This window comes from Aphidius gifuensis, linkage group LG2, assembly GCF_014905175.1.
Source record: "Aphidius gifuensis isolate YNYX2018 linkage group LG2, ASM1490517v1, whole genome shotgun sequence".
NCBI lineage: Eukaryota > Metazoa > Arthropoda > Insecta > Hymenoptera > Braconidae > Aphidius > Aphidius gifuensis.
Genome location: NC_057789.1, coordinates 21,410,052 through 21,435,040, shown reverse-complemented (window position 1 = coordinate 21,435,040; position 24,989 = coordinate 21,410,052). Strand labels below are relative to the sequence as shown.

The 24,989-nt window shown below is 30.8% G+C and overlaps 1 protein-coding gene and 1 pseudogene across 1 annotated transcript; one reads left to right on the top strand and one right to left on the bottom strand.

The window, feature by feature from the left end:
- Positions 1-11,513: 11,513 nt before the first annotated feature.
- Positions 11,514-12,671, bottom strand: LOC122850520 (annotated as a pseudogene).
- Positions 12,672-13,598: 927 nt separating this feature from the next.
- Positions 13,599-19,861, top strand: LOC122850519 (ras guanine nucleotide exchange factor Q-like). Its single transcript, XM_044149652.1, has 2 exons — positions 13,599-13,699; positions 18,628-19,861. Exons 1-2 carry the CDS (start codon positions 13,599-13,601, stop codon positions 19,859-19,861), a joined length of 1,335 nt encoding a protein of 444 aa, XP_044005587.1.
- Positions 19,862-24,989: the final 5,128 nt, after the last annotated feature.

Sequence of the window (24,989 nt, the reverse complement as noted above, 5' to 3'; positions counted from 1 at the left end):
ATTTATAATTAAATAAATAGGCCACAAACTGATACGTGAACTCTGAAAAACAGGGATCCCATCCGTATACCATGTAAAAGAAATATTTTTTTTATCTGCCAAGAGACCTTTGTTAACCAACGACTTATATAACATTCCATCATAAATATCAGAAATTGTGTCTGGTACCACAGTCCTTTCAAATCGATGATTTAAATTATCATAGAAATTTTGTCTTTTATACAATTCTTTTAGCTGACTTTTTAGTGGTAGCTCAATGAAATATGATTTTTCTTTTTTCCCCAGTTGTGTACATTCAATGCAATTATCATTTTCATTTTGAAGAGCTTTTTCACATGTCATGCAATAAAAATGTTTAATAATATCATTTTTTACATTCGTTGTCAAGCCAAAAAATTTTTGAAATTTAAATAGACTATTTTTATGATGTCCTTCTGGTATACAATGACAATTAATAGCTTTGATTATAGCTTCTAAACACGTTTGTGTAACATTTTGTTCCATTAAAATAGAAAAAATAACAGCCATACTTTGTGCAACAGTTATTGGTGCACCTACATATAAGGGCTGATTGTAGTTACATGCATTTAATGGTTCTTCGTCATCACTATTTTCAAAATCCTCTTCATTTACAGTTTGGTTGTCTTCATTCTCACTTTCAGAACCATCTTCACAATCTTCTGTTTCAGCTTCATCACTGTTTTCGTCACTTTCAGTATCACTACTTGTATTGTCATTATTTTGATTCTAAATCCAAAAAAAAAAAATGATTGTAATAATTTATAAAAAAAAGTTTAAAAAATAAATTAATTAAATAGAGTATTGAAAATTCTAAGAAGACAACACATACTTGAATTACTCTTTCCAGAATTACATTTTCAATTTCATGGTTTAGATATTCAGGATCTGGTGGTATTTGATGATTTAGTCTTTCCTATGAAATAAAAATTAAGTCAAAATTTCTACACATAAAAAATGTTATTAAAAATAAACTATTACGTTTTCATGTTGATCATGTTCTTGGTCATCAGGTTCCAGTATTTGCTCATTGTGTACTTCAGCCATAACCTATGTAAATGAAAGTTTTATAATTGTAGTAAAAGAGAAATTTCAATGTTGTACATAATTATTCATAAATAATCTTCAATTTTAAAATATTAATGGTATTAGTGACATATAATGTTTGATATAACAAACATTAAATTATGATAATAATAATAATAAAACAACAAATATTTAAGGTTCATACTTACATGTTGTTGATTTATCATATTTAAATATTTTCTGCGTCGAGCACGTTTGCCGTTTGTAGTAAGATCATCATACTTCTTGCCAACTCTCCCCATGATTGATCAGATATAATATTTAATTGTAAATTTATAAATTTATTTGTTTACTAAATTATTCATTTACTCCTTTTATTGACATGTGATCTATAATGTCGGTAAAAAAAAAAACACGATTACCATCATGATCACATGACACATTTCCAAAATGGCCGTGTACTACCTGACCACGTTTAAGAAATAATAAATTACATCAGCTTTTACATTGAGCACATGTGAATATAGGTTTACATCGCGGATTTTTGTAAAAATAATTAATAAATAAACATGTCAACAAAAAATAAAATAAGTGACGATATGTACGCACTTGTGCAATATATAAGTGATTCCACAGTGGACGTTATAAAATGTGAAAACATAGCAATCACACGAAGAAAAGTGGGAAATATAGTGAAGGTTATGAATGTGAATTCAACCACTGGTGATAAATCTTTTAAAAGAGGAAAAATAATTGAAATTGATGGTAAGTAATATTGTCATTTTCTATAAATAAATTCATCATGTCTAAAACAATTAGGTTATTACTTCGAAATATTTTTTTCAGGCAACAAAGAGCTTCTTCTCCAAAATGAGACAGTCAATCAAAATACTGACTCAGGTTCACAGAAGACAAGTAAAGCCAAATCTTTTGCACTTGTTTGGTACGTAGATGAGCCATATAAAGATGTATTGGACATTAAAAAAATTCCAAAATCACAACGTGAAGTGGGTAAAATAGTAAAAATTAAATGGCATAATGCATCAAGTGGAAAAGATTCAATTGTACATGACAAAATTATACGGATCAGTGGTAAATAGAACTTTTATATCCAATTATTAGTCAGTGAAATAAATTAATACATACCTATATATTTATAAATCAGTATATTGATACAAATATTAAAGTAATAATTTTTTATTGGGTGTTTTTTTTCAGATAATGAAAAAGAGCTAAATGAATTAGCTCTCGATGAAAATGGTATTATAAGAAGTAATGCTGTTCAACTTCACTCATCTGAGGTAATTGATGATATAGCAGAACTAAAAAAAAATAAAAAACTGTTGACTGTGAATATTAAAAAAAATAAAATAAATTCAAATTCCATGATTGGTCAAGTATCACCATTGTTTACTCGAACCAATGGGCCTAAAAATTCATTATTAAAAACGAAAAATCATATTGCAATCAATAGCTTGGTAGAGTTTGTTCCACCACCACCACCAGGATTTAATGATGATTCCTGTCGTGAAGCAGAATTGAACTTGTCACAAATTAAAACTTTTACAAATGATTTTTGTGTTGAAACATCATCAAACTTGCAACAAATTAACACGTTTGAAGATAATTTTTGTGTTGAAGAATTAAACTTAAAACAAATTAATACATTCCAAAGCAATGAAGAACCACCTTGTACTCATGTGGAACAGCCTATTTTGTTGGGCTCATTATTATCAGATACAAATACGATTATCTCTGATCAACAAGATTTTCCAGCTTCTTCACAACTGCTTGAAAGCTTGATTATCCAAGAAAATCCTTGTTATTTAACAGGTTCTTGGGATCAATATGATGTATATGATCATCATGTAAAGGATACGTCATCAAATAGAAAACCATGTATTAGTGATGAAAATGAAAAGACTCTGTATACATGTGATTCATCAAAACATAGCTATACAGAATGTCAGACACCAAGTTCTTCAAAAGTGATGGACTCAAAGATACAGTCAGAAATTAAGAGACAATTACTGGATGATAATGATGAACCTGAAGAAGAACAATTACTGAATGAAATTGATAAACCTGAAGAAGAACTTGATAATTTAACTTCTGATGAAGAAACAATATCAGAATTATGTAATCAAGAAATTGAACCAAGAGAATTATGCATGTTGCTAAATCACGAGAGTAAGTACTTTTATTTTTTATATTGAGACTTGTTTTAAAACGTATATATATATATATATCTATTTACAGTACAAGAGTATGAATTGGATACTCTTAAAAAATTTTCATCATTCATAGAAGCTGTATATGAATCTCAAAAAAAAAGTAAAACTGAGGAAAAAAAGGTAAAAATAATCAAATAAACTTTTTAATTTTTAAGCTAATTTTCGTTTGAATTATTAACCTTACACAATATGTTTTTTTCTTGTTTTTAGATAGAACACTTTTTTTCACCAGTAGAGGATAACTGGGTAACTATTTATTTTATAATTAAATTAAAATATATTTTATAAATTTATTTGATCACATAATAATAAAATGCATTCTTTCCAATTAAATTTTCAGAAAGAAATATCTCCAGGCAGTGGTGTTTTTTTGCCACATGAAAAAATTTCATACATTGAAAAAAAATTTCTATTAAACAAAAATAACTTTGTCAAATGGTTGTAAAAATAATCTACACTGCAAATTTATTTATTCTGCAACTTCCTTTCCTTAGAAAAGTTTGCCAATAGCTAAATAGCTAATTATGGCAAATGTTTTTAAGGAAACATAGTTGCTGAATAAATAAATTCGCAGTGTAGATTATTTTTACAGCATTTAAGGGGACATGAAACTCGATTTTGATATATGTCGGGTCGCCGTGCGCTCCATCTATAGATTCTCAGTCGTATGACTAAAAATCTATACTTCGATAGGTAAGACCAAGTACCGATCGGAAAATGTAGTTGTCATGCAAATTGAAAATTAAATTCATCAATTTGAATTGTTTTCCAATTTTATTATTTAAAATGATAATTTATCATGTTATTTATGAAAATGGATTTTTTAATTCAGTAATTAACAAAAAACTGTTTTGTTACAACAATTAAAATGTTGATTACGAATTAAGAGTCACTTTTGTTTTTTTATATTAGGAGAACCAGTGTTTATCTCACAATTATAATAAATTTGATTAACAAATATTTTTTAGGTTTGATTTACCATTCTGTTTCATCACTTCGTCATAATTCAGACTTGTCTAGGTACTCGGTGTGTCTAGTTAAAAATAGTGTACTATTATTTTCTGTTGAATTAACCCTTTTAACATAAACTTTTATAAAAAAACTTTACAAATTTCATTTACTTTACAAAACATTTTTTATGTTTACTATTTTGTTCCATCACTTTATCATAATTCAAACTTGTGTAGGCCCTCTATGGGACTAGCTAAAAATATTGTACTATTATTTTCCTTCAAATCAACCCAATTAGCATACAAATTCAAAAAAAAAAACATCACAAATTTTAGTCACAAGTATTTATTAAGATTATTTTTAAAACAGCAAAATGTACCATTTTGTTCCATCAATTTGACATAATTCAAACTTGTCTAGGCCCTCTATGCGTCTAGCTAAAAATATTGTACTTTTATTTCCTGTTGAATTAACCCTTTTAACATACAAATTCAAAAAAAAAACATCACAAAAAACATCGCGTATACTTTGGCGTTTACTCTGGCGTTTACTCTGGCGTTTACTCTGGCGTTTACTCTCGCGTTTACTCTCTCGTATACTCTCTTGTAGACGTTCTCTCGTATACTTTCTGCTATACTCTCTGCTATACGCTCGGTTGCAAGCGGATAAAGAGATGAGAATTACATAGAGAGAAGGGAAGCCGGCAAGCATTATACATGCACTATATATAGCGTATAAACTTGGAGGGTCAGCTGCAATGTGTGTATGCGTGTGCGACTTTTTGTTTGTTTATTTATTTAAATATTATTAAACAGTTTAACTGAGTTTAATACTTAAATAATTGATTTTTAAAAAAAATTCATTTGAACGTATCAAGCAATAGTTATCTCGCGGGTTTAAAGAATCATTATTATGATAACAATAAAATTATTATAAATATATATAAATGATAATTATAACAACAATAATTTTGATAATATTACCAATTATTCACAATAGTATTGATATCAATAATAATATCTATAATAATAATATTTTTAATATCAATACTAATAATTATCAATATTTATATATGAATGTTATTGTCAATATAAAATATTATTATTCATATTATTAATATCACTGATATTATTATAAATCGATAATATTATTGTTATTATTACTAATATTATATTGATATTATTATTATCGATGATATTTTTGAAATTATTATTTTATTTATACTATGGTTATATATGAATAATATTATTATAAATAATAATAACTCCAATAATATTATGATTAACAATAAGATCAATATAATATTAGTAATAATATCGATAGTATCAATTATATCGTCGCATTAAAGAATGAAGGGCGTAAGTGCCAAAAACGTCAATTTTAAAGGAAAAAGGGCGTAAGTGCAAATTTATAAATTTTCGGGTTTTTCATCTAATTTTAATACTTAAAAAAAAGCGAAAATGGGCGTAACAACCTTTGATAAAGGATAAAGAGCGTATGTCCAAGGATTTACGCCTTTTTTCCCGTTATCAAAATAATTTTTGATAAAAGATGAAGGGCATACTTTCAATTTTATTTGAAATTCATTTAATGGCAGGATTTTTTAAATTATTGATTGTTTACTGATAATTATACATAATTTATTATCAATAAGAAAAACATAAAAATAATTACAAATCTTCATCTTTTATTAAAAATGATTTTGAGAATGGAAGAAAGGCGTAAGTCCCTGAACATACGCACTTTTTTTTTTCCTTTAAGCCTTAAAATTGGATGCAAAGCCCGAAAATTTATAAATTCGCACTCACGCCCTTTTTCTTTTGGAAAAAAAAAAATTCCTAAAAATGGCACTTACGCCCTTTTTCCATTAATGTGACGATATAAATAATAAAATTTATAATAATAATATTCGAAATATAAATACTAATAATTATTATTAACTAATAATATTTATATTTGAATATTATTGTCAGTATTAATATTATTATTATTATTATTATTATTATTATTATTATTATTATTAATATTCAGCGTGACATTACTCTGAAAGAAGTTTCACTTCCCCCGCGCGTACTCGCAACACGCTAATTTTCTTTTGCTAAATTACACAACCGGTCCACCAGTTGTATGATGATTCACCAACTATTCAGCAATATGTCAAACCCAAGAATCAAGACTTGAAAATTATTTATTTTGTGAACTCCCTCATGTACAATTTCGTTATTGTTATTTTTAATAATAGTATTGTTATTTTGAATCTGAAATAAATCAAGTATATTAATTAGACTAACACACACAAGAATAATAAATGGACAAAAAGTTGCCAACTTGCCTGAAACTTCATGAGCTGATTTGATAAATTATTATGGCAATCGTTTTGAATAAAAAATAATAAAAACAATCTATTTATTGAGCAAATTATTTACACTTTATCTGTATATTATTTTGCCATTAATTTATCACGACTGTATTACGCAAGGTTCTCAATTATGAGTGTATACATGACATTATTATTGAAAACGCAATTAAAACTAATCTCGATCTAACCTCAATATTGAATGAACAAAAAGTGGTTTATTTTTTTTATCAAATATGGTGACGCAGTGAGGGAGTGCGCTCATGCAGTGGGGAAGTGGCGCTCATGCTGGTCAAATACATATTTTTTTTTTCCAATCATATCCAAAAAACTTTTCAATAAAAATATGTAAATAAAAATATGTAGATTATATATTTTTACCATAAAAATAAAGTAATTATGTGACAATTGTTGGATCTAAATGTTTTTGTAAAAATGTTAAAATTGCTGAAACATGTCTTCCCAAAATGTGTAAGACACATTGGGTTGAAGCAGTAAATAAAATACTTGTTGTTAAATGTAATGCAAGTGCAACATCTTGACTTTGATTTAATTGTTCAATAAGAGCTTGTCTATGTCCAAGAACAATTGATTTTTCATGTTTTTTATCAAATTTACGATAAACTCAACAACAACTTGACAATGCCATTTCAACACTATCCAAAAAATTATTAATTAAATTTTTAATATCAGCTTTGTGAACATTACCAAGTGACTCATTAACATCTTGTGGTAATTCTTGTAGTAATTTTTGACGTGTTTCAGTTTAATTTAGAAATTGTATCATATTTTGTTTGTGCTAATTTTTCAGCCAATGAATAAGCAATTTTATAAAATTTTGGCTGATAGTAAATACAAATTCATCAATAAAACCATCAATGTCATTTAAATTATCTTCATTTGATAATTTTTTTTTTAAATCATCAACTGTTATAAATATAAGCTCATTTTTTTTATTATTTTTTCATAACTCATTATCATTATGTGAATCATAATCATTATTTTTTCCATGTAAATAGTTTTTTTGGTTTCAGGCCCTTGTCCACCACCACCAGCTTTTCCACTTGATGCTTTTTTTCTACGTTCATCTTTTTTATCAATTTTCATTGATTCAATATTACGTGATGAACCATCACGTATTTTATTATAAGCAATTTATTGTAACCATTTACCATTACCCTGGCGAAACTCTGCACGGTGGTACGAATAACGTATATGGCGCGGCGCATTAACGAACAGGGTGGTATAAAAATGTTGCAGCATTGGAGAAGCAGCCAGCCTGTGGCGAGCGTTGGAGGCTGAAAATGTTATAGGCAACGTAAAGCCAACGTACGGTGGACGTTCGTGGTTGAACTGTAACACCGCATTGGCCAATGGCTTTACCGTAGCATTGTTAACCGTACGGTCAATGTACAGTGGCTAATGATTATTCACTCTTGTTGCGTGGTATCAACAACGTACGGTGGCATATACAGTGCCTCCGAGGTTCTCAATCGACCGTTTGGCTGTAATTTAAATTATGATATAATGAAATATTCAATTTCTAATATTTTATCTATCTACATCTTTTCCTTAGATACTGCTTGTCCTTGGACATTTTTATATATTGAATAAATAAAATACAAGTATTTTTAATTTAAAAAAAAAAAAATGGCCAACGAAAAGCAGTAGCTAAAAAAAAGATGTAGTGAAGGAAAAGATGTAGCTAAGGAAAAGCAGTAGCTAAGGAAAAGATGTAGCTATGAATTATGTGACTAGGAATTATTTCCTTGAAGATAATTCTTTGCAGCCCCTCAATTCCTTAGCTAGTTTCTGTTACTTGGGATTACTTGTATTTTTGAAAAATTTACATGTATTTTATATATAAAATAAATAAAAAATATCCAAGGAAAAGCAGTATTAAGGAAAAGATAGCTATGAATTGAGGCTGCCAAAGAATTATGTTTCGTTGAAATAATTCCTTAGTCACATTAATTCCTTAGCTACATCTTTTCCTTAGCTACTGCTTTTCCTTGGACATTTGTATTTTTGAAAAATAAATTTACATGTATTTTATTTATAAAATAAATAAAAAATGTCCAAGGAAAAGCAGTAGCTAAGGAAAAGATGTAGCTAAGGAATTGAGGCTGCCAAAGAATTATGTTTCAAGGAAATAATTCCTTAGTCACATTAATTCCTTAGCTACATCTTTTCCTTAGCTACTGCTTTTCCTTGGACATTTTTTATTTATTTTATAAATAAAATACATGTAAATTTTTTTTCCAAAAATACAAATGTCCAAGGAAAAGCAGTAGCTAAGGAAAAGATGTAGCTAAGGAATTGAGGCTGCCAAAGAATTATGTTTCAAGGAAATAATTTCTTAGTCACATTAATTCCTTAGCTGCATCTTTTCCTTAGCTACTGCTTTTCCTTGGACATTTTTTATTTATTTTATAAATGAAATACATGTAAATTTATTTTTCAAAAATACAAATGTCCAAGGAAAAGCAGTAGCTAAGGAAAAGATGTAGCTAAGGAATTGAGGCTGCCAAAGAATTATGTTTCAAGGAAATAATTCCTTAGTCACATTAATTCCTTAGCTACATCTTTTCCTTAGCTACTGCTTTTCTTTGGACATTTGTATTTTTGAAAAAAAAATTTACATGTATTTTATATATAAAATAAATAAAAAATATCCGAAGAAAAGCAGTAGCTAAGGAAAAGATGTAGCTAAGGAATTGAGGCTGCCAAAGAATTATGTTTCAAGGAAATAATTCCTTAGTCACATTAATTCCTTAGCTACATCTTTTCCTTAGCTACTGCTTTTCCTTGGACATTTGTATTTTTGAAAAATAAATTTACATGTATTTTATTTATAAAATAAATAAAAAATATCCAAGGAAAAGCAGTAGCTAAGGAAGAGATGTAGCTAAGGAATTGAGGCTGCCAAAGAATTATGTTTCAAGGAAATAATTCCTTAGTCACATTAATTCCTTAGCTGCATCTTTTCCTTAGCTACTGCTTTTCCTTGGACATTTTTTATTTATTTTATAAATGAAATACATGTAAATTTATTTTTCAAAAATACAAATGTCCAAGGAAAAGCAGTAGCTAAGGAAAAGATGTAGCTAAAGAATTGAGGCTGCCAAAGAATTATGTTTCAAGGAAATAATTCCTTAGTCACATTAATTCCTTAGCTGCATCTTTTCCTTAGCTACTACTTTTCCTTAGCTACATCTTTTCCTTCACTACATCTTTTTTTTAGCTACTGCTTTTGCTACTTATTTTTTTTAAATTAAAAATACTTGTATTTTATTTATTCAATATATAAAATGTCCGGCAAAGCAGTATCTAAGGAAAAGATGTAGATAGATAAAATATTAGAAATTGAATATTTCATTATATCATAATTTAAATTACAGCCAAACGGTCGATTGAGAACCTCGGAGGCACTGTATATGCCACCGTACGTTGTTGATACCACGCGACAAGAGTGAATAATCATTAGCCACTGTACATTGACCGTACGGTTAATGCAATGCCCACGGTAAAGCCATTGTACAATGCGGTGTTACAGTTCAACCACGAACGTCCACCGTACGTTGGGCTTTACGTTGCCTCTCATATCTTACATTTTTTCAGCCTCCAACGTACGCTCATCGTACAGGCAACAAGCTCATACTCAATCTCACTGTACAATAATTGTACGGTGAGCAATTTTCTTTTTTTATACAACACCGTACAATGCTTGTACAACGATTTTCTGTCCATTGTACGTTCAACGTAATGTCAAAATTTACCGCGCCGTACCATTCCGCCAGGGTATCAACAAATTCTTTATCTTTTATTTCAGCTATTGATCCAAGTGTGTATCGCACCACGTATCCAAATATACCACGATAATTTCACAAGGGTTGTAAGGCCTTATGTTTGATACAGGGCTATCAAAAGGATGTGGAGGATAGGTTGTAACTTGAAATAATAGGAATAATACTTTAAATAAATCCAAACACTGTGGCTTAAATTCTATTAATATTCACTTTATTATTTCACTAAAATTATAATTAACTCTATTATATATTGTTTATTGAGTTGACTCTAAAAAGTGTTGTCATGGACAGACACTACTATTTTATATTGTAAGTATAAAGAAATTCCGTTGTACGCAAATCAATATGAATTAGAGATGTTACGTAAACGAGTGTTGAAGAGCAACTGATTTCTCAGTTTGTTGAAAATTGTTAAGTCCAAAAAATGGGTGTATACTTAGTTAAAAAATTAGTTTCAATTGGTCAAAAATTAGTTCAAGAGACGGTAAAAAACTAGGTGTAGGTGGTGGGATTTTTAGACATAAAATTGGGCCTTGTGTGGTCCAAAGGGTGACATAAAAAATACCATGTGTAAACAAAAAATATAGATTTTACGACCGGAAAGTCCAAGACGTTTTCATGAATTTAGTTTATTTTAAAAAGTTATAAATTTACTTTTTTATTGTCGATTTTACGATCATTCTGTGTATCGAAAATACGTTAGTGCAGTTGTTTGACAGATGTGAGATTTTCTCTAATTTTTGACAAATAATGTTTTAAAAAATATGTTCTAATAGTACCAAAGAGAAACTTGAGTTTATGGTTTTATTTGTTACGTGATTTTTGATCAAAAATCTATGCATGAGTTGACCATGTGTGGGAATATTCGAGTTTGTAAAAAGCTATTAAAAGTACATAAATTAAATCGTTGTTTAAAATATTTTAGAAAAAATATAAACCAAAATTGTTAGTCATATGTTATTTGAAATTGTATGATCTCGTGATCTAGCCATAAAAAAACAGAGTAATGTTTAAAACTTATCAACTTATTGTATTTTGTTTAAAAAATAAAAAGAATAAAAATCCGGTCAGTCCGGGACCGACAGACATATGGTTCGACCCGGAACAAAGTGTTTTCTTTTATATTTTTAAATATTCATCAGAAACAATAAATGGTGCAAATACTGATGGTAAAAGTCGATATATATCAATTAATGGATTTGTTTCAATAACATCTTCAATATTTGCACCAATTTGATTGATTATTGATTGTCCAATAGCAACTGTATCAAGTAATGCCAATTCATCTTGAGGAAAATAACGTTTTATATAATTTTTTGAATCAGATATACCAAGTCGAGTTGATGTATCATATTCTAAAATTTAAATTAAAAATACAATAATTATTAATCAGTTAATTGTTTTTTTGTTTATATCAACTTACCAAGATAACCATTTTGTTTATAAAAATTATCAATCCATTCTGATTGACTTTTTGATATATTGTTAGTACATAAATACCATTATTTCCATGTTTACCAGTTACACCTGGTACTTCAACTGCACCATGTAAATTATCAAGTATTGCTGTTATAGATAAATTAATTATTTTACCTAATTATCATTACTTTTTCAATCATATAAAAAAAAAACTCACAAAAAAAATATTCTTTCTGGTACATTGCATTGCCCTAATATTACTGTTGATGGTGTAGGTTATATTATTGCTGTTAATGCACCTCTAATTTTAGCACGATTTTTAGCAATAAAATTTTCAGTATAAAACATTCTTGAATCTTGTTTGTCTTGTTTTCCATGTACTGTATAACTGAGTTTTTTTTCAACAAGATTTTGTATAGATTCATTTGGTAAATCATATTGTAATGTCAATTCAGATACATCAATATGACCAATTTGATTGAATTTATCATTAACTTCAAAAGATATTTTTTTGTTTTATAATTATTATTAATTACTTGTCCAAGTATAATATTAATATTTTTATTATGTTTTTCAATATTTGATACAATTGATTTAACATGTGATAAATCAACATTTAATATTTTTGATAATTCAACTAAATTAATACGTCCACCACAAACATATAATTCATCATAATTTCTTTTTCAAGGTGGTGTGGTGTTATATATTCTTTTCCATCAGCAGTACATATAACATCAAGTAAACATGTCTCAATTAATTGTAATATTATTTCAATGCAATTACTCTCTGATAGATCTGGTTAATCTAAAAACTGGAGTCCGTCAAGCAGTCAACACTTTTCATTTGTGGCGTCATCATATTTATAAATAAAGAGATACAAAGATTATAAATAAATCTTTGTGTGTTTATAAATTGAGGGTTTTTTTTTTTTTTTTTTATCTATAATAATAACCACAAGGCAATGAAAACTGTTACATTTAACCTAACAAATAATTATTGCTAATAATAGCTATCTGTTAATACCTATAATTAAATAAACTGTAGTTAATTAGTAAATAGTAAATAAACCGTAGAAAAATAAAAACAAGTATAATTGCTAGACAAGATTTTTACATACAATTAAATTTTATTGATATTGATCAGCGGTAACTCCAATATTTTCTTGCTTGTGTGAGATTTTGGGCTTGTCCATTTGCCACCTTGTTATCCAGAAACATTTTCCATTGAGAATAATTTGATGAATGTTGTTGTTGTTGTTGTTGTTGTTGTTGTTGTTGTTGTTGTTGTTGTTATTGTTGTTGTTGTTGTTTGTATGATTGACCAGGGGGATATGGTGCATGAGATATGGGATGATGTTGGTAAACGTTCGTAGCTGATGGGATGAGTTGATGATAATGGGCAGGTGGTGGATGGAGTACAGAATAATTGACGTTTGATAGATATGGTTGATGATAAGGGACAGGCGGTGGGACTGGTTGCAGATAATTATTAGGGTGGATATTTGACTCCAGGTGGAAAAAATTGTGGATAATCGACAGGTGGGGGAACTGATGAAGTTGTGTGAGGTTGTAATGCTGATGGAGTTGGTTCGAGAATATGGGCAGGTGGTGGTGGTGGTGGTTGAGATTCTGGAAGTGGTGCAGCAGTTTGAGGTTGTTCAACTGGTGAAGCAGGTTGAGCTTGTTTAACTGGTGGAGCAGGTTGAGCTTGTTCAACTGGTGGAGCAGGTTGAGCTTGTTGACTAATATCCATGGCCTTTAAATTTGATAATAAAATTTTTAAATGGTATTACGATATCAAGATATTTATGGTCCAGTTGAAGGATCATTTGATGAGTTGTTAAATTATGAAAGAAATAAAAGTAACAGACAACTCGAGGACAAGTTAAAAAAACACTGACACAGAAAAATTTATTCTCTTGATGGGTAAAGTATGGTAAATAATATTATGATTAAGACAAATATGCCAAGGTGAAGGTTGACTTTGATTAACAATTAATCATAAATAATATAAATATTAAAAATATTTATGTAATTGTCTAACCGAAATTCGAAAATCCCATGAGTTGTATAGATTGGTGACAGTAAAAAAACAGAAATCGAGTGAATCGGCTTTGAAACTGCGAAGATTTGTTCTTGGACACTGGTTTTAAGATTTTTTGATACTAACCCGAGCAATAATTGAAAAAAAAGTCAAAAACTATGAAAAACTAAAGTTTCGGATATTCGTACGTTACTATGAAAAACTTACAACAAAAACTGAGAATGAACGACTTTCGTTGACTAGAACGGGATGTTTTCTTTCATATATCATACGACAGATCCGAATATAATTTGCCTGGAAGCATTGAGTTTCTTAGACCGTTAGTTATTAAAGAGTTTCTGTTTCACAGTTTGACTAGACGAAACTTAAAAATCCTGTTAAGTGGCTAGATTGGTGACAGTGAAAAAATAAGAATCACGTCAATCAGCTTGAAAACTGCTTAGATTTTTTCTAAGTCACAGGTCTCAACATTTCTTGACCCTGACCTGCGCAATAATTGAGAAAAAGAATCAGAAACTATGGAAAAATAACGTTTCAGAAATTCGTACGTTACTATGGAAGACATACGACGAAAACAAAGAATACAAGACGATCATTGACAAGAATTAGATATTTTATGTCATTTTCCATACGGCTGATCCGAATACAACTTGTCTAAAAGCTTGACGTTACGTGGACAGTTAGTAATCAGGTGGTTTCTGTTTTTTAGTTCGACTGGACGAAACTTAAAAATCCTGTCAAGTAGCTGGATTGGTGACAGTGAAAAAATAGGAATCGCGTCAATCAGCTTAAAAACTGCTGAGATTCTTCCTAAGTCGCTGGTCTTAACATTTCTTGACCCTGACCTGACCAATAATTGAGAAAAGAATTCAGAAACTATGGAAAATTGACGTTTCGGAAATTCGTACGTTACTATGGACAACATACGACAATAACAAAGAATAAGCGACGTTCATTGACTGGAACTAGACATTATCTGTCATATTCCATACCCCGATCCTAATATAACTTTTCTGGGAGCTTTAATTTTTTTATAGACAGTTAGTTATTAGGGAGTTTCTGTTTCACAGTTTGACTGGACGAAACTTAAAAATCATGTCAAGTGGCTAGATTGGTGACAGTGAAAAAACAAGAATCACGTCAATCAGCTTAAAAACAGCTTAGATTCATTCTAAGTCACAGGTCTCAACATTTCTTGACCCTGACCTGCGCAATAATTGTGAAAAAAAATCAGAAACTATGGAAAAATAACGTTTCGGAAATTCGGACGTTACTATGGAAAACATACGACGAAAACAAAGAATACAAGACGATCATTGACTAGAATTAGATATTTTATGTCATATTCCATACGGCTGATCCGAATACAACTTGTCTAGAAGCTTTACGTTACGTGGACAGTTAGTATTCAGGTGGTTTCTGTTTTTTAGTTCGACTGGACGAAACTTAAAAATCCAGTCAAGTGGCTGGATTAGTGACAGTGAAAAAACAGGAATCGCGTCAATCAGCTGAAAAACTGCTGAGATTCTTTCCAAGTCACTGGTCTTAACATTTCTTGATCCCGCCCTGAGCAATAATTGAGAAAAAATTCAGAAACTGTGGAAAATTAACGTTTCGGAAATTCGTACGTTAGTATGGACAACATACGACAATAACAAAGAATAAGCAACGTTCATTGACTAGAACTAGACATTTTCTGTCATATTCCATACGTCTGATCCGAATACAACTTGTCTAGAAGCTCGACGTTTCTTGGACAGTTAGTAATCAGGTGGTTTCTGTTTTTTAGTTCGACTGGACGAAACTTAAAAATCCAGTCAAGTGGCTGGATTGGTGACAGTGAAAAAACAGGAATCGCGTGGATCAGCTGAAAAACTGCTGAGATTCTTTCCAAGTCACTGGTCTTTACTTTTCTTGACCCCGACCTGAGCAATAATATAGAAAAAAAACCAGGAACTATGGAAAATTAACGTTTCGGAAATTCGTACGTTACTATGGACAACATACGACAATAACAAAGAATAAGCGACGTTCATTGACTAGAACTAGACATTTTCTGTCATATTCCATACGCCTGATCCGAATACAACTTGTCTAGAAGCTCTACGTTTCTTGGACAGTTAGTAATCAGGTGGTTTCTGTTTTTTAGTTCGACTGGACGAAACTTAAAAATCCAGTCAAGTGGCTGGATTGGTGACAGTGAAAAAACAGGAATCGCGTGGATCAGCTGAAAAACTGCTGAGATTCTTTGCAAGTCACTGGTCTTTACTTTTCTTGACCCCGACCTGAGCAATAATTGAGAAAAAAAACCAGAAACTATGGAAAATCAACGTTTCGGAAATTCGTACGTTACTATGGACAACATACGACAATAACATAGAATAAGCGACGTTCATTGACTAGAACTAGACATTTTCTGTCATATTCCATACGCCTGATCCGAATATAACTTGTCTAGAAGCTTTACGTTTCTTGGACAGTTAGTAATCAGGTGGATTCTGTTTGTTAGTTCGACTGGACGAAACTTAAAAATCCAGTCAAGTGGCTGGATCGGTGACAGTGAAAAAACAAGAATCGCGTCAATCAGCTGAAAAACTGCTGAGATTCTTTCCAAGTCACTGGTCTTAACATTTCTTGACCCCGACCTGAGCAATAATTGAGAAAAAAAACCAGAAACTATGGAAAATTAACGTTTCGGAAATTCGTACGTTACTATGGAAAACATACGACGAAAACAAAGAATACGAGACGTTCAATGGCTAGAATTAGATATTTTATGTCTGATCCCATACGCCTGATCCGAATACAACTTGTCTAAAAGCTTTACGTTTCTTGGACAGTTAGTAATCAGGTGGATTCTGTTTTTTAGTTCGACCAGACGAAACTTAAAAATCCTGTCAAGTGGCTGGATTGGTGACAGTGAAAAAACAGGAATCGCGTCAATCAGCTCAAAAACTGCTGAGATTCTTCCTAAGTCACTGGTCTCAACATTTTTTGACCCTGACCTGACCAATAATTGAGAAAAAAAAACGCGATACTATGGAAAATTAACGTTTCGGAAATTCGTACGTTACTATGGAAAACATACGACAAAACCAAGAATACAAGACGTTCATTGACTAGAATTAGATATTTTATGTCTGATTCTATACGCCTGATCCGAATACAACTTGTCTAAAAGCTTGACGTTACGTGGACAGTTAGTAATCAGGTGGTTTCTGTTTCTTAGTTCGACTGGACGAAACTTTAAAATCCTGTCAAGTGACTGGATTTGTGACAGTGAAAAAACAGGAATCGCGTCAATCAGCTGAAAAACTGCTGAGATTCTTTCTAATTCACTGATTTTAACATTTCTTGACCCTTACCCGAGCAATAATTGAGAAAATAAACGTGAAACTATGGGAAATTAACGTTTCGGAAATCCGTACGTTACTATGGAAAACATACGACGAAAACAAAAATTACACGACGTTCGTTGACTAGAACTAGATGTTTTCTATCATATTTTATACGACAGATCCGTATATAACTTACTTGGAAGCATTAAGTTTTTGAGACCGTTAGTTATTAGGAAGCTTCTGTTTTACAGATTGATTCGACGAAACTTAAAAATCCTGTCAAGTGGCTAGATTGGTGACATTGAAAAAATAGGAACCACGTCAATCAGCTTAAAAGCTGCTTAGATTCTTTCTAAGTCACTGGTCTTAACATTTCTTGACCGTGACTCGCGCAATAATTGAGAAAAAAAATCAGAAACTATGGAAAAATAACGTTTCAGAACGTTACTATAAAAAACTTACGACAAAAACGAAGACTACACCACAGTTATTGGCTCGAATTAGATATTCTCTGTCATATTCCATACGCTCGATTCGAATGTAACCTGTCTGGAATCTTCAAGTCTCTCGGACAGTTAGTTATGAGAAAGTTTCTATTTTTCAGTTTGACGAGACGAAACTAAAAATTTCTGTTAAGTGGATAGATTGGTGACAGTAGAAAAACTGAAATCACATGAATAAGCTTCAAAAATGCTTAGATTCGTTCCGAGACACTGGTTTTAACATTATCTGACCCTGACCCATGCAATAATTGAGAAAAAAAGTAAAAAACCATAGAAAATAGATGTTCGGAAACTCGTACGTTACTACGGAAAACATACGACAAATACAAGACAAAATTTGAAGATAATACGTATTTTTCGTCAAACACTAGTTTTAACGTTTTTCAAATCAATACTAGTAAAATTCATTCACCTAAACTTCAATTATATAAATCTGAACATAATTTCGTGGACTGTGATGTTTTGTATAAAAAAAGTCACGAATCTAGACAATTAATATATTTATTCGTATAAACTCATTATTATATAACATGTGGCTTCTTTCGTGACATCAGTATGTATATGTAATAGGAGAATTGGCTTGATTGGTGACATAGAAAATGTTACCAAAGTAGCCACACCACTTACTGACTAGTGTCACCAAAGTAGACACATTATGCTTTATTGCCCGTATCTCTAGAAAAAATGAGTATATTTAATTTTTTTCGAAAAGACACTATTCATTGTGATGTCCTTCATTGATTTCAGAAAAAAAAAAAAGATGTCACCAAAGTAGCCATTCAACAAATATATATATATATAATATTTACCTCGTTCTTGGTGTTTAAGGCCTGGTGAAAGAAGGCTCAACCCCATCATAGTCAAAAAAAATAAAACAGTTTTTTTTTAACGATTGTAACGAGCGCGACTTTTTTACATTTACTTTAGGCGAATAAATCAAAATCGCGTTAGGCAGGTTCAGGGAACATCGAGTTTCCAGAGGAATTCGTCAGAAGAATCAGCAGCAAGTAATGGTAAAGTAAGTAATAGTAATATTTTATTTAAAATACGTGATGAATCATCAGCATTGCAAAATGTTGATGAAGCGAAAAATGTTGCTTTTGAAAATGAAAGTAATAATGGTGAAATTACAATATCATTGAATACTCCAACTATTGATTATTCAATAGAAAATCAGTGTTATTGTATAAACCTTTGTACATGCGACGAAAAACATAATTTAAATAGTTACAAAGCATCTCTAAAACATGAAAGTGTCAATATTAAATCAATGTCGAGCATTGAGAATAATATCAATATTTCAATGGGAATCAAATGTTTTTGTATAAACGTTTGCAGATGTGATGAAAAACAAAATTCAAATTTTTATGAAGCATCACTAAAAGATGAAAGTAATAATACCGTCAATATAAAATCGATGTTAAGCATTGAAAGCGACATTATACACATGAAACCGAGTGATATAGTCGAAAATAATAACGTCGAAATATGTATACATAAATCTTCAAATTTGGAGCAATCAGTAATTTTTGATTCATCTTCCAATAATAACTCGAATAAAATATCAAACAGTAATCATTCTAATCAATGTACAAAGACCATTGATGACTGTGTAAACGTATTATCAAATGATACATGTAGTGACTTGAATACATCTCGTGATGTTTTTGATAACGAAAGTAGTTTTGATTCATTAGTTTCACCATTACCGTATGATTTTGACGATTACGATAACACGAGAAAAGTAAAAGAAAGCTTTAATTTATCAGAAAAGTCGGTATCAGACGATATTAATTTTTGTACTGTTGATAAATTCGATAATGATGTGAATACTGTAAAAGAATGCAAGAATGTATTGATAGAAGATAGAAAACTAATTCACATCAACTATTTTATGACTGAGTTGCACCAAAAATTTGATAATCATGATAATGAGTGCCCATGCGCACTTAAAGATATGCGAGTATATAAATATCATGACAAAGGCTTACGATCAAGACTTTATATACAGTGCAACCATTGCGGATATACAGATAATGCTTGGACTGACTCGCTTGATGATACAAAAATTCCACTCGATGAAAGTGCTGTTTTAGCAACTGTAACATCAGGGATCGGTTATAATACACTGCAAAAATTTTTATCAGGCATAGGTGTATGACCTATGTCCCATAAAACTTATGAAAGTATTCGTATAAAGCGAATCAATGATCTTATTCATAAAGCATCAGCAGCTAGCATGAAAGCAGCCATTGCTGAAGAAATTGAATGGGCAACAATAACGAAAAGCGCGTCAATAAGGTCGTATATTTAAAAAAAAATCTCTTGTAAATAAATTCGCAGTGTAAATTATTTTTACAGCATTAAATTATGTTTAATAATAATTCTCTTGTCAAATCGCTGTAAAAATAATCTACTCTGCAAATTTATTTAATTAGCAACTATATTTCCTTAAAATCATTTGCCATAATTAATTATTTAGCTATTGGCAAATTTTTCTAAGAAAAAGAAGTTGCAGAATGAATAAATTCGCAGTGAGGATTATGTTCACAACATTAATTCATATTAAAAAACAATTCTTTTGTCAAATCGCTGTAAAAATACAATACTCTGCGAATTTATTTATTTAGCAACTATATTTCCTTAGAAAAATTTGCCATAATTAATTATATAGCTATTGGCAAATTTTTCTAAAGAAAGAAAGTTGACAAATGAATAACTTCGCAGTGTGAATTGGTTTTACAGCATTTATTTGTATTAATAAAAAAATAACTTTGTCAAATGGTTGTAAAAATAATCTACACTGCGAATTTATTTACTTAGCAACTATATTTACTTAAAATCATTTGCCATAATTAATTATTTAGCTATTGGCAAATTTTTCTAAAAAAAGGAAATTGCCGAATAAATAAATTCGCAGTGAGGATTATTTTCACAGCATTAATTTATATTAAAAAAAAAAAAAGTTCCTTGTCAAATGGCTGTGAAAATAATCGAATTTGCGAATTAATTTATTTGTCAAAATCCTTTCCTTAGAAAAATTTGTCAATAGCTAAATAATTAATTATGGCAAATATTTTCAAGGAAATATAGTTGCTAAAGGAATAAATTCGAAGAGTAGATTATATTTACAGCGATTTGACAAGAGAATTTTTTTTCAATATAATTTAATGCTGTAAAAATAATTTACACTGCGAATTTATTTATTCAGCAACTATATTTTCTTAAAAACATTTGCCATAATTAGTTATTTAGCTATTGACAAATTTTTCTGAGGAAAGGAAGTTGCCGAATAAATAAATTCGCAGTGTAGATTTTTTTTAAAGCGATTTGACAAAGTAATTTTTTTTTTTAATAGAAATTAAAGTGGTAAAATAATTCACACAACGAATTTATTCATTTGGCAACTTCCTTTTTTTAGAAAAAATTTGCTAATAGCTAAATAACTAATTATGGCAAATGTTTATAAGGAAATATAGTTGCCAAATAAATAAATCCGCATTGTAGATCATTTTTACACCATTATTTTCTATTAAAAAAAATTTACTCTGTCAAATTGCTTTATAAAAAATCTACTCTGTAAATTAATTCATTCGGCAACATTATTTCCTTAGAATAATTTGCCAATGCCTATTTAAGTTATTAAGAGTGGATACAAGAAGAATAAAAATCGGTTTTCGTCAGTTGCGTTCGTGGTTAAGTCGGTTAAAGCATACGTTTAGTGATAGGTAGAATTATATAGCGTTTTAGGGCACAGGGGTTTCGAATCCGATCGATGTTCGAATAAGACAAAAAAAAAAAAAAAATTCATTCACAATGGAATAAATTATTTATTTATTTTTTTTTATTTTTCATTTAAAAAAAAAACAAAGAAATTTCAAGGACTCATCAGGACAATCGTCTTTCTAATGAAAAGCGATCCGCTTTCTTTAAAGAAATCCATTTATTTAAGAAAGAAGGACTAGGAAAGACGATCGTCCTAAAAATGAAAGAGAATCATCGAAGAAAGAAGCGTCCTGGAGCGAAGCAAAGTGGACGTATAAAGACGATTCCAGAACAAAGAAATCAAAGAAGTCTTAAAATTTTTTAACACGGGTTAACGCACTACCAAGAAGCAGTCAATAGATGGATCAGAACAGAAGCAAGAAGAATAGAAAAAGAAGAAAACCTACCAGTTGAAAAAATATTCCTGGGGTATGTAATAGAAAATCACGAGTGGTGATGGGATTACCTAAAAGAAGATATGTCTGATCAGCCCTTTCGGAGCAACAGCACACGCACCCAAAGGAATTCAAATCATACTTTGGAATGTAGCGGGTGCACACAAAATTAAAAAAGCAGAAAGTTTCCTAAAAAATTTTGACATCGGCATTTATCAAGAGACATGGGCAACAAAACAAGATATAGACAAAAATCTAAAAAAATCAGACAGAGAGTCCAGGTGGTGGGCTAAGCCAGCAACCAAAAAAAGCGGCACAGCCGGAGGCAGAGCAGTGGATGGACATCTTGTGAATGTGAAAAAAGAACAAATGAATGAATGCGAGGTGAGTGAATGGGAAAACGGAATGAAAATTAAAATCAATAGTGAAGAAAATCAAATATGTATAATATCTGTATACAACAACGTAGGCATGAAAAAGGTATGCAAAGAATCAAAAAATGTGATAGGAGAAGCAACACTAGAGTGTGAAAACGTATTCATTATGGGAGATTTAAATGCAAGAACCGGCGAAAAGGAAGGATACATAGAGGACGAGTCAGAAGACTACGCTCTCGCTAAAACAAGACAATCTCAAGATAAAATCATAAACACGACAGGGAAAAAATTATTGAAAATGTGCGAGAGTCTAGGTATAAGCATAATAAACGGAAGAATAAAAGATGATGAGGCTGGTAAAATGACATACACGGGCACGAAATTAAACGAAAGTGGATCAGTACTCGACTACGCACTAACATGCGGGAACAATCCGAACATAAAAATAAAAAGCCTAGAAATAGCCGAAAGAATAAAATTGGATCACCTTCCCATCATACTGACCATTGAATACACTACACTAAACGCACAGAGAGAAGACTTAGACGAGATCTCGACAACTAACGGAATGATAAACAAGAGAGAAAGCAAAAAATACATATGGAACGGGGAATACCTGGATGAATACCAAAAACCATATGAACAAATGATGGAAGTAAAAGAAAACGAAAAGGAGGAGATAAAATGGGATGACCACTGTGAAATTATAAAAAAAGTTGCGACCAAATGCAAATTCACACGGAACAGAAAAAAAATGACACAGAATATACAACATGCCAGATGGTATAATAAAGAGTGTAATCTACAAAGAAAAGAAGTATGAAGAAAACTGAAAGCATACACAAAAGATAGGACTCTAGAAAACCACAAAAAGTTGATACAAGAAAAACGAAAGTACAGAGAAAAATGCAGAGAAGAAAGAAAAAAATGGTTTGAAAACAAATGGAAAGAAATAGACGAAAGCAAAGATCAGATTGAATGGTGGAAAAACATCAACAGCCTTTGTGCATCAAAAAGAGAAAGAGCAAGTGAAAAAATAAGTGAAGAACAGTGGACTGAACACTTTAAAAAATTATTAACACAAGAAGAAGAAGATGAAGAAAACGAGGAAGAAGATAATTCCGTAATAGTCAACGACCCCCTGGCAGAAAGATTAATGAACATGAAAATTTCAAAAGACCAAGTATAAGAAGCACTCAAAAGAATGAAAAATAATAAAGCGGCAGGAGAAGATGGCATGCTGACAGAATACATTAAAGCAATACCTACAAATCGAAAAGAATTATTATGCAAAAACATGAATGATATCTGGAACTCAGGAGAAATGCCTGAGGGTTGGAAAAAAGCAGTAATTATGCCAATCTACAAAAGTGGGAACCCTGACGAAGCAAAAAACTATAGAGGGGTATCACTACTAGATGCCAGGTACAAAGTCCTAACCAATATAATGGCGAAAAGACCAAACGGATGGCTCGAAGCAAGAGGAAAAATAAACGAAAACCAAGCTGGTTTTAGATGGGAACGCAGCACCAGAGACCACATATTCACACTGAACACCTGCATTGGCAATGCCCTAAAAACAAAAAGAGGTAAACTGTATGCAGCGTTCGACACAATCAATAGAAACATCATGATAAAAAAACTTAAGAAGATAGGGGTATTATCACAAACATTTACGCAAAAACCGAATGCCAAGTGATCGACAAACTCACTAAAGAATTTAAAACAAACACTGACGTAAGGCAAGGGAGTGCACTAAGCTCCTCACTATTTAACATCTTCATCGATCACATGGATGAAGAATGGGAAGCAAGAGAGTGTGGAGGAACAGTAATAGGCACAAATAAAAAATATACGCCCTAAAATATGCTGACGACATCGTACTCTTAGCAGAGGAACCCAAAGAATTACAAAAAATGCTGCAAAGATTAGAAAAATATTCTGAAAAAAATAAACTAACAGTAAACACAGAAAAAACCAAGATAATGAGATTCGCGAAAGGAAGAAAATCAGAAAGAAATCTGAAATGGATATACCGCGGGCAGAGATTACAACAAGTGGACAACTTCAAATATCTTGGATGCTGGTTTACAACAAATAGAAGTTTGAAGAGACACACACAATGGATTGCAGCAAGAGCAAGAAGGGCAAGTAATACCACCTGGGAACTAATAAAAAAAGCAGGAAGAAACTCACTTAAAAAAAGATTATAGCTGTATAATACCCTAGCCTTGCTAAACACCGAAATACATATGGAGGAGAGAAACAGGAATAGAGCCCATGAATATAGAAGCAAGAAAAAGAGCAATAAAATATATCATCGAAATAACAAAAATGAAAGAATCAAGACTCCCATACATATGTCTAAAAGAGGAGTGCAGAAGCATAATGAACGGTAACCCAACAAAGTGGGGAAAACAAATGCACGAAACGCTGCAAGAATAATAGGAGATACATTAGAAAGAGGGTACATAAAGTTATATGAAATGGTAGAAGAAGACGAAGGAGAAAAAATAAGAAAATCAAGTTTCGCCAAAATATACCAATATATCTTTCCGGACTTCACCGAGATGTACAAACCTTTTTGGGACAACAACAAAATCCCGATAAAAAACAAAATCACATGGTCCAAAGCGAGATGCGGAAATATAGGAAGAGCATACAAAAAGGGTTACAAAGACTGGGAGTGCAGATTATGCGGCTTCGAACTCGGAACAATAGAACACATCTTTGACTGTCAAACACTAAAAAT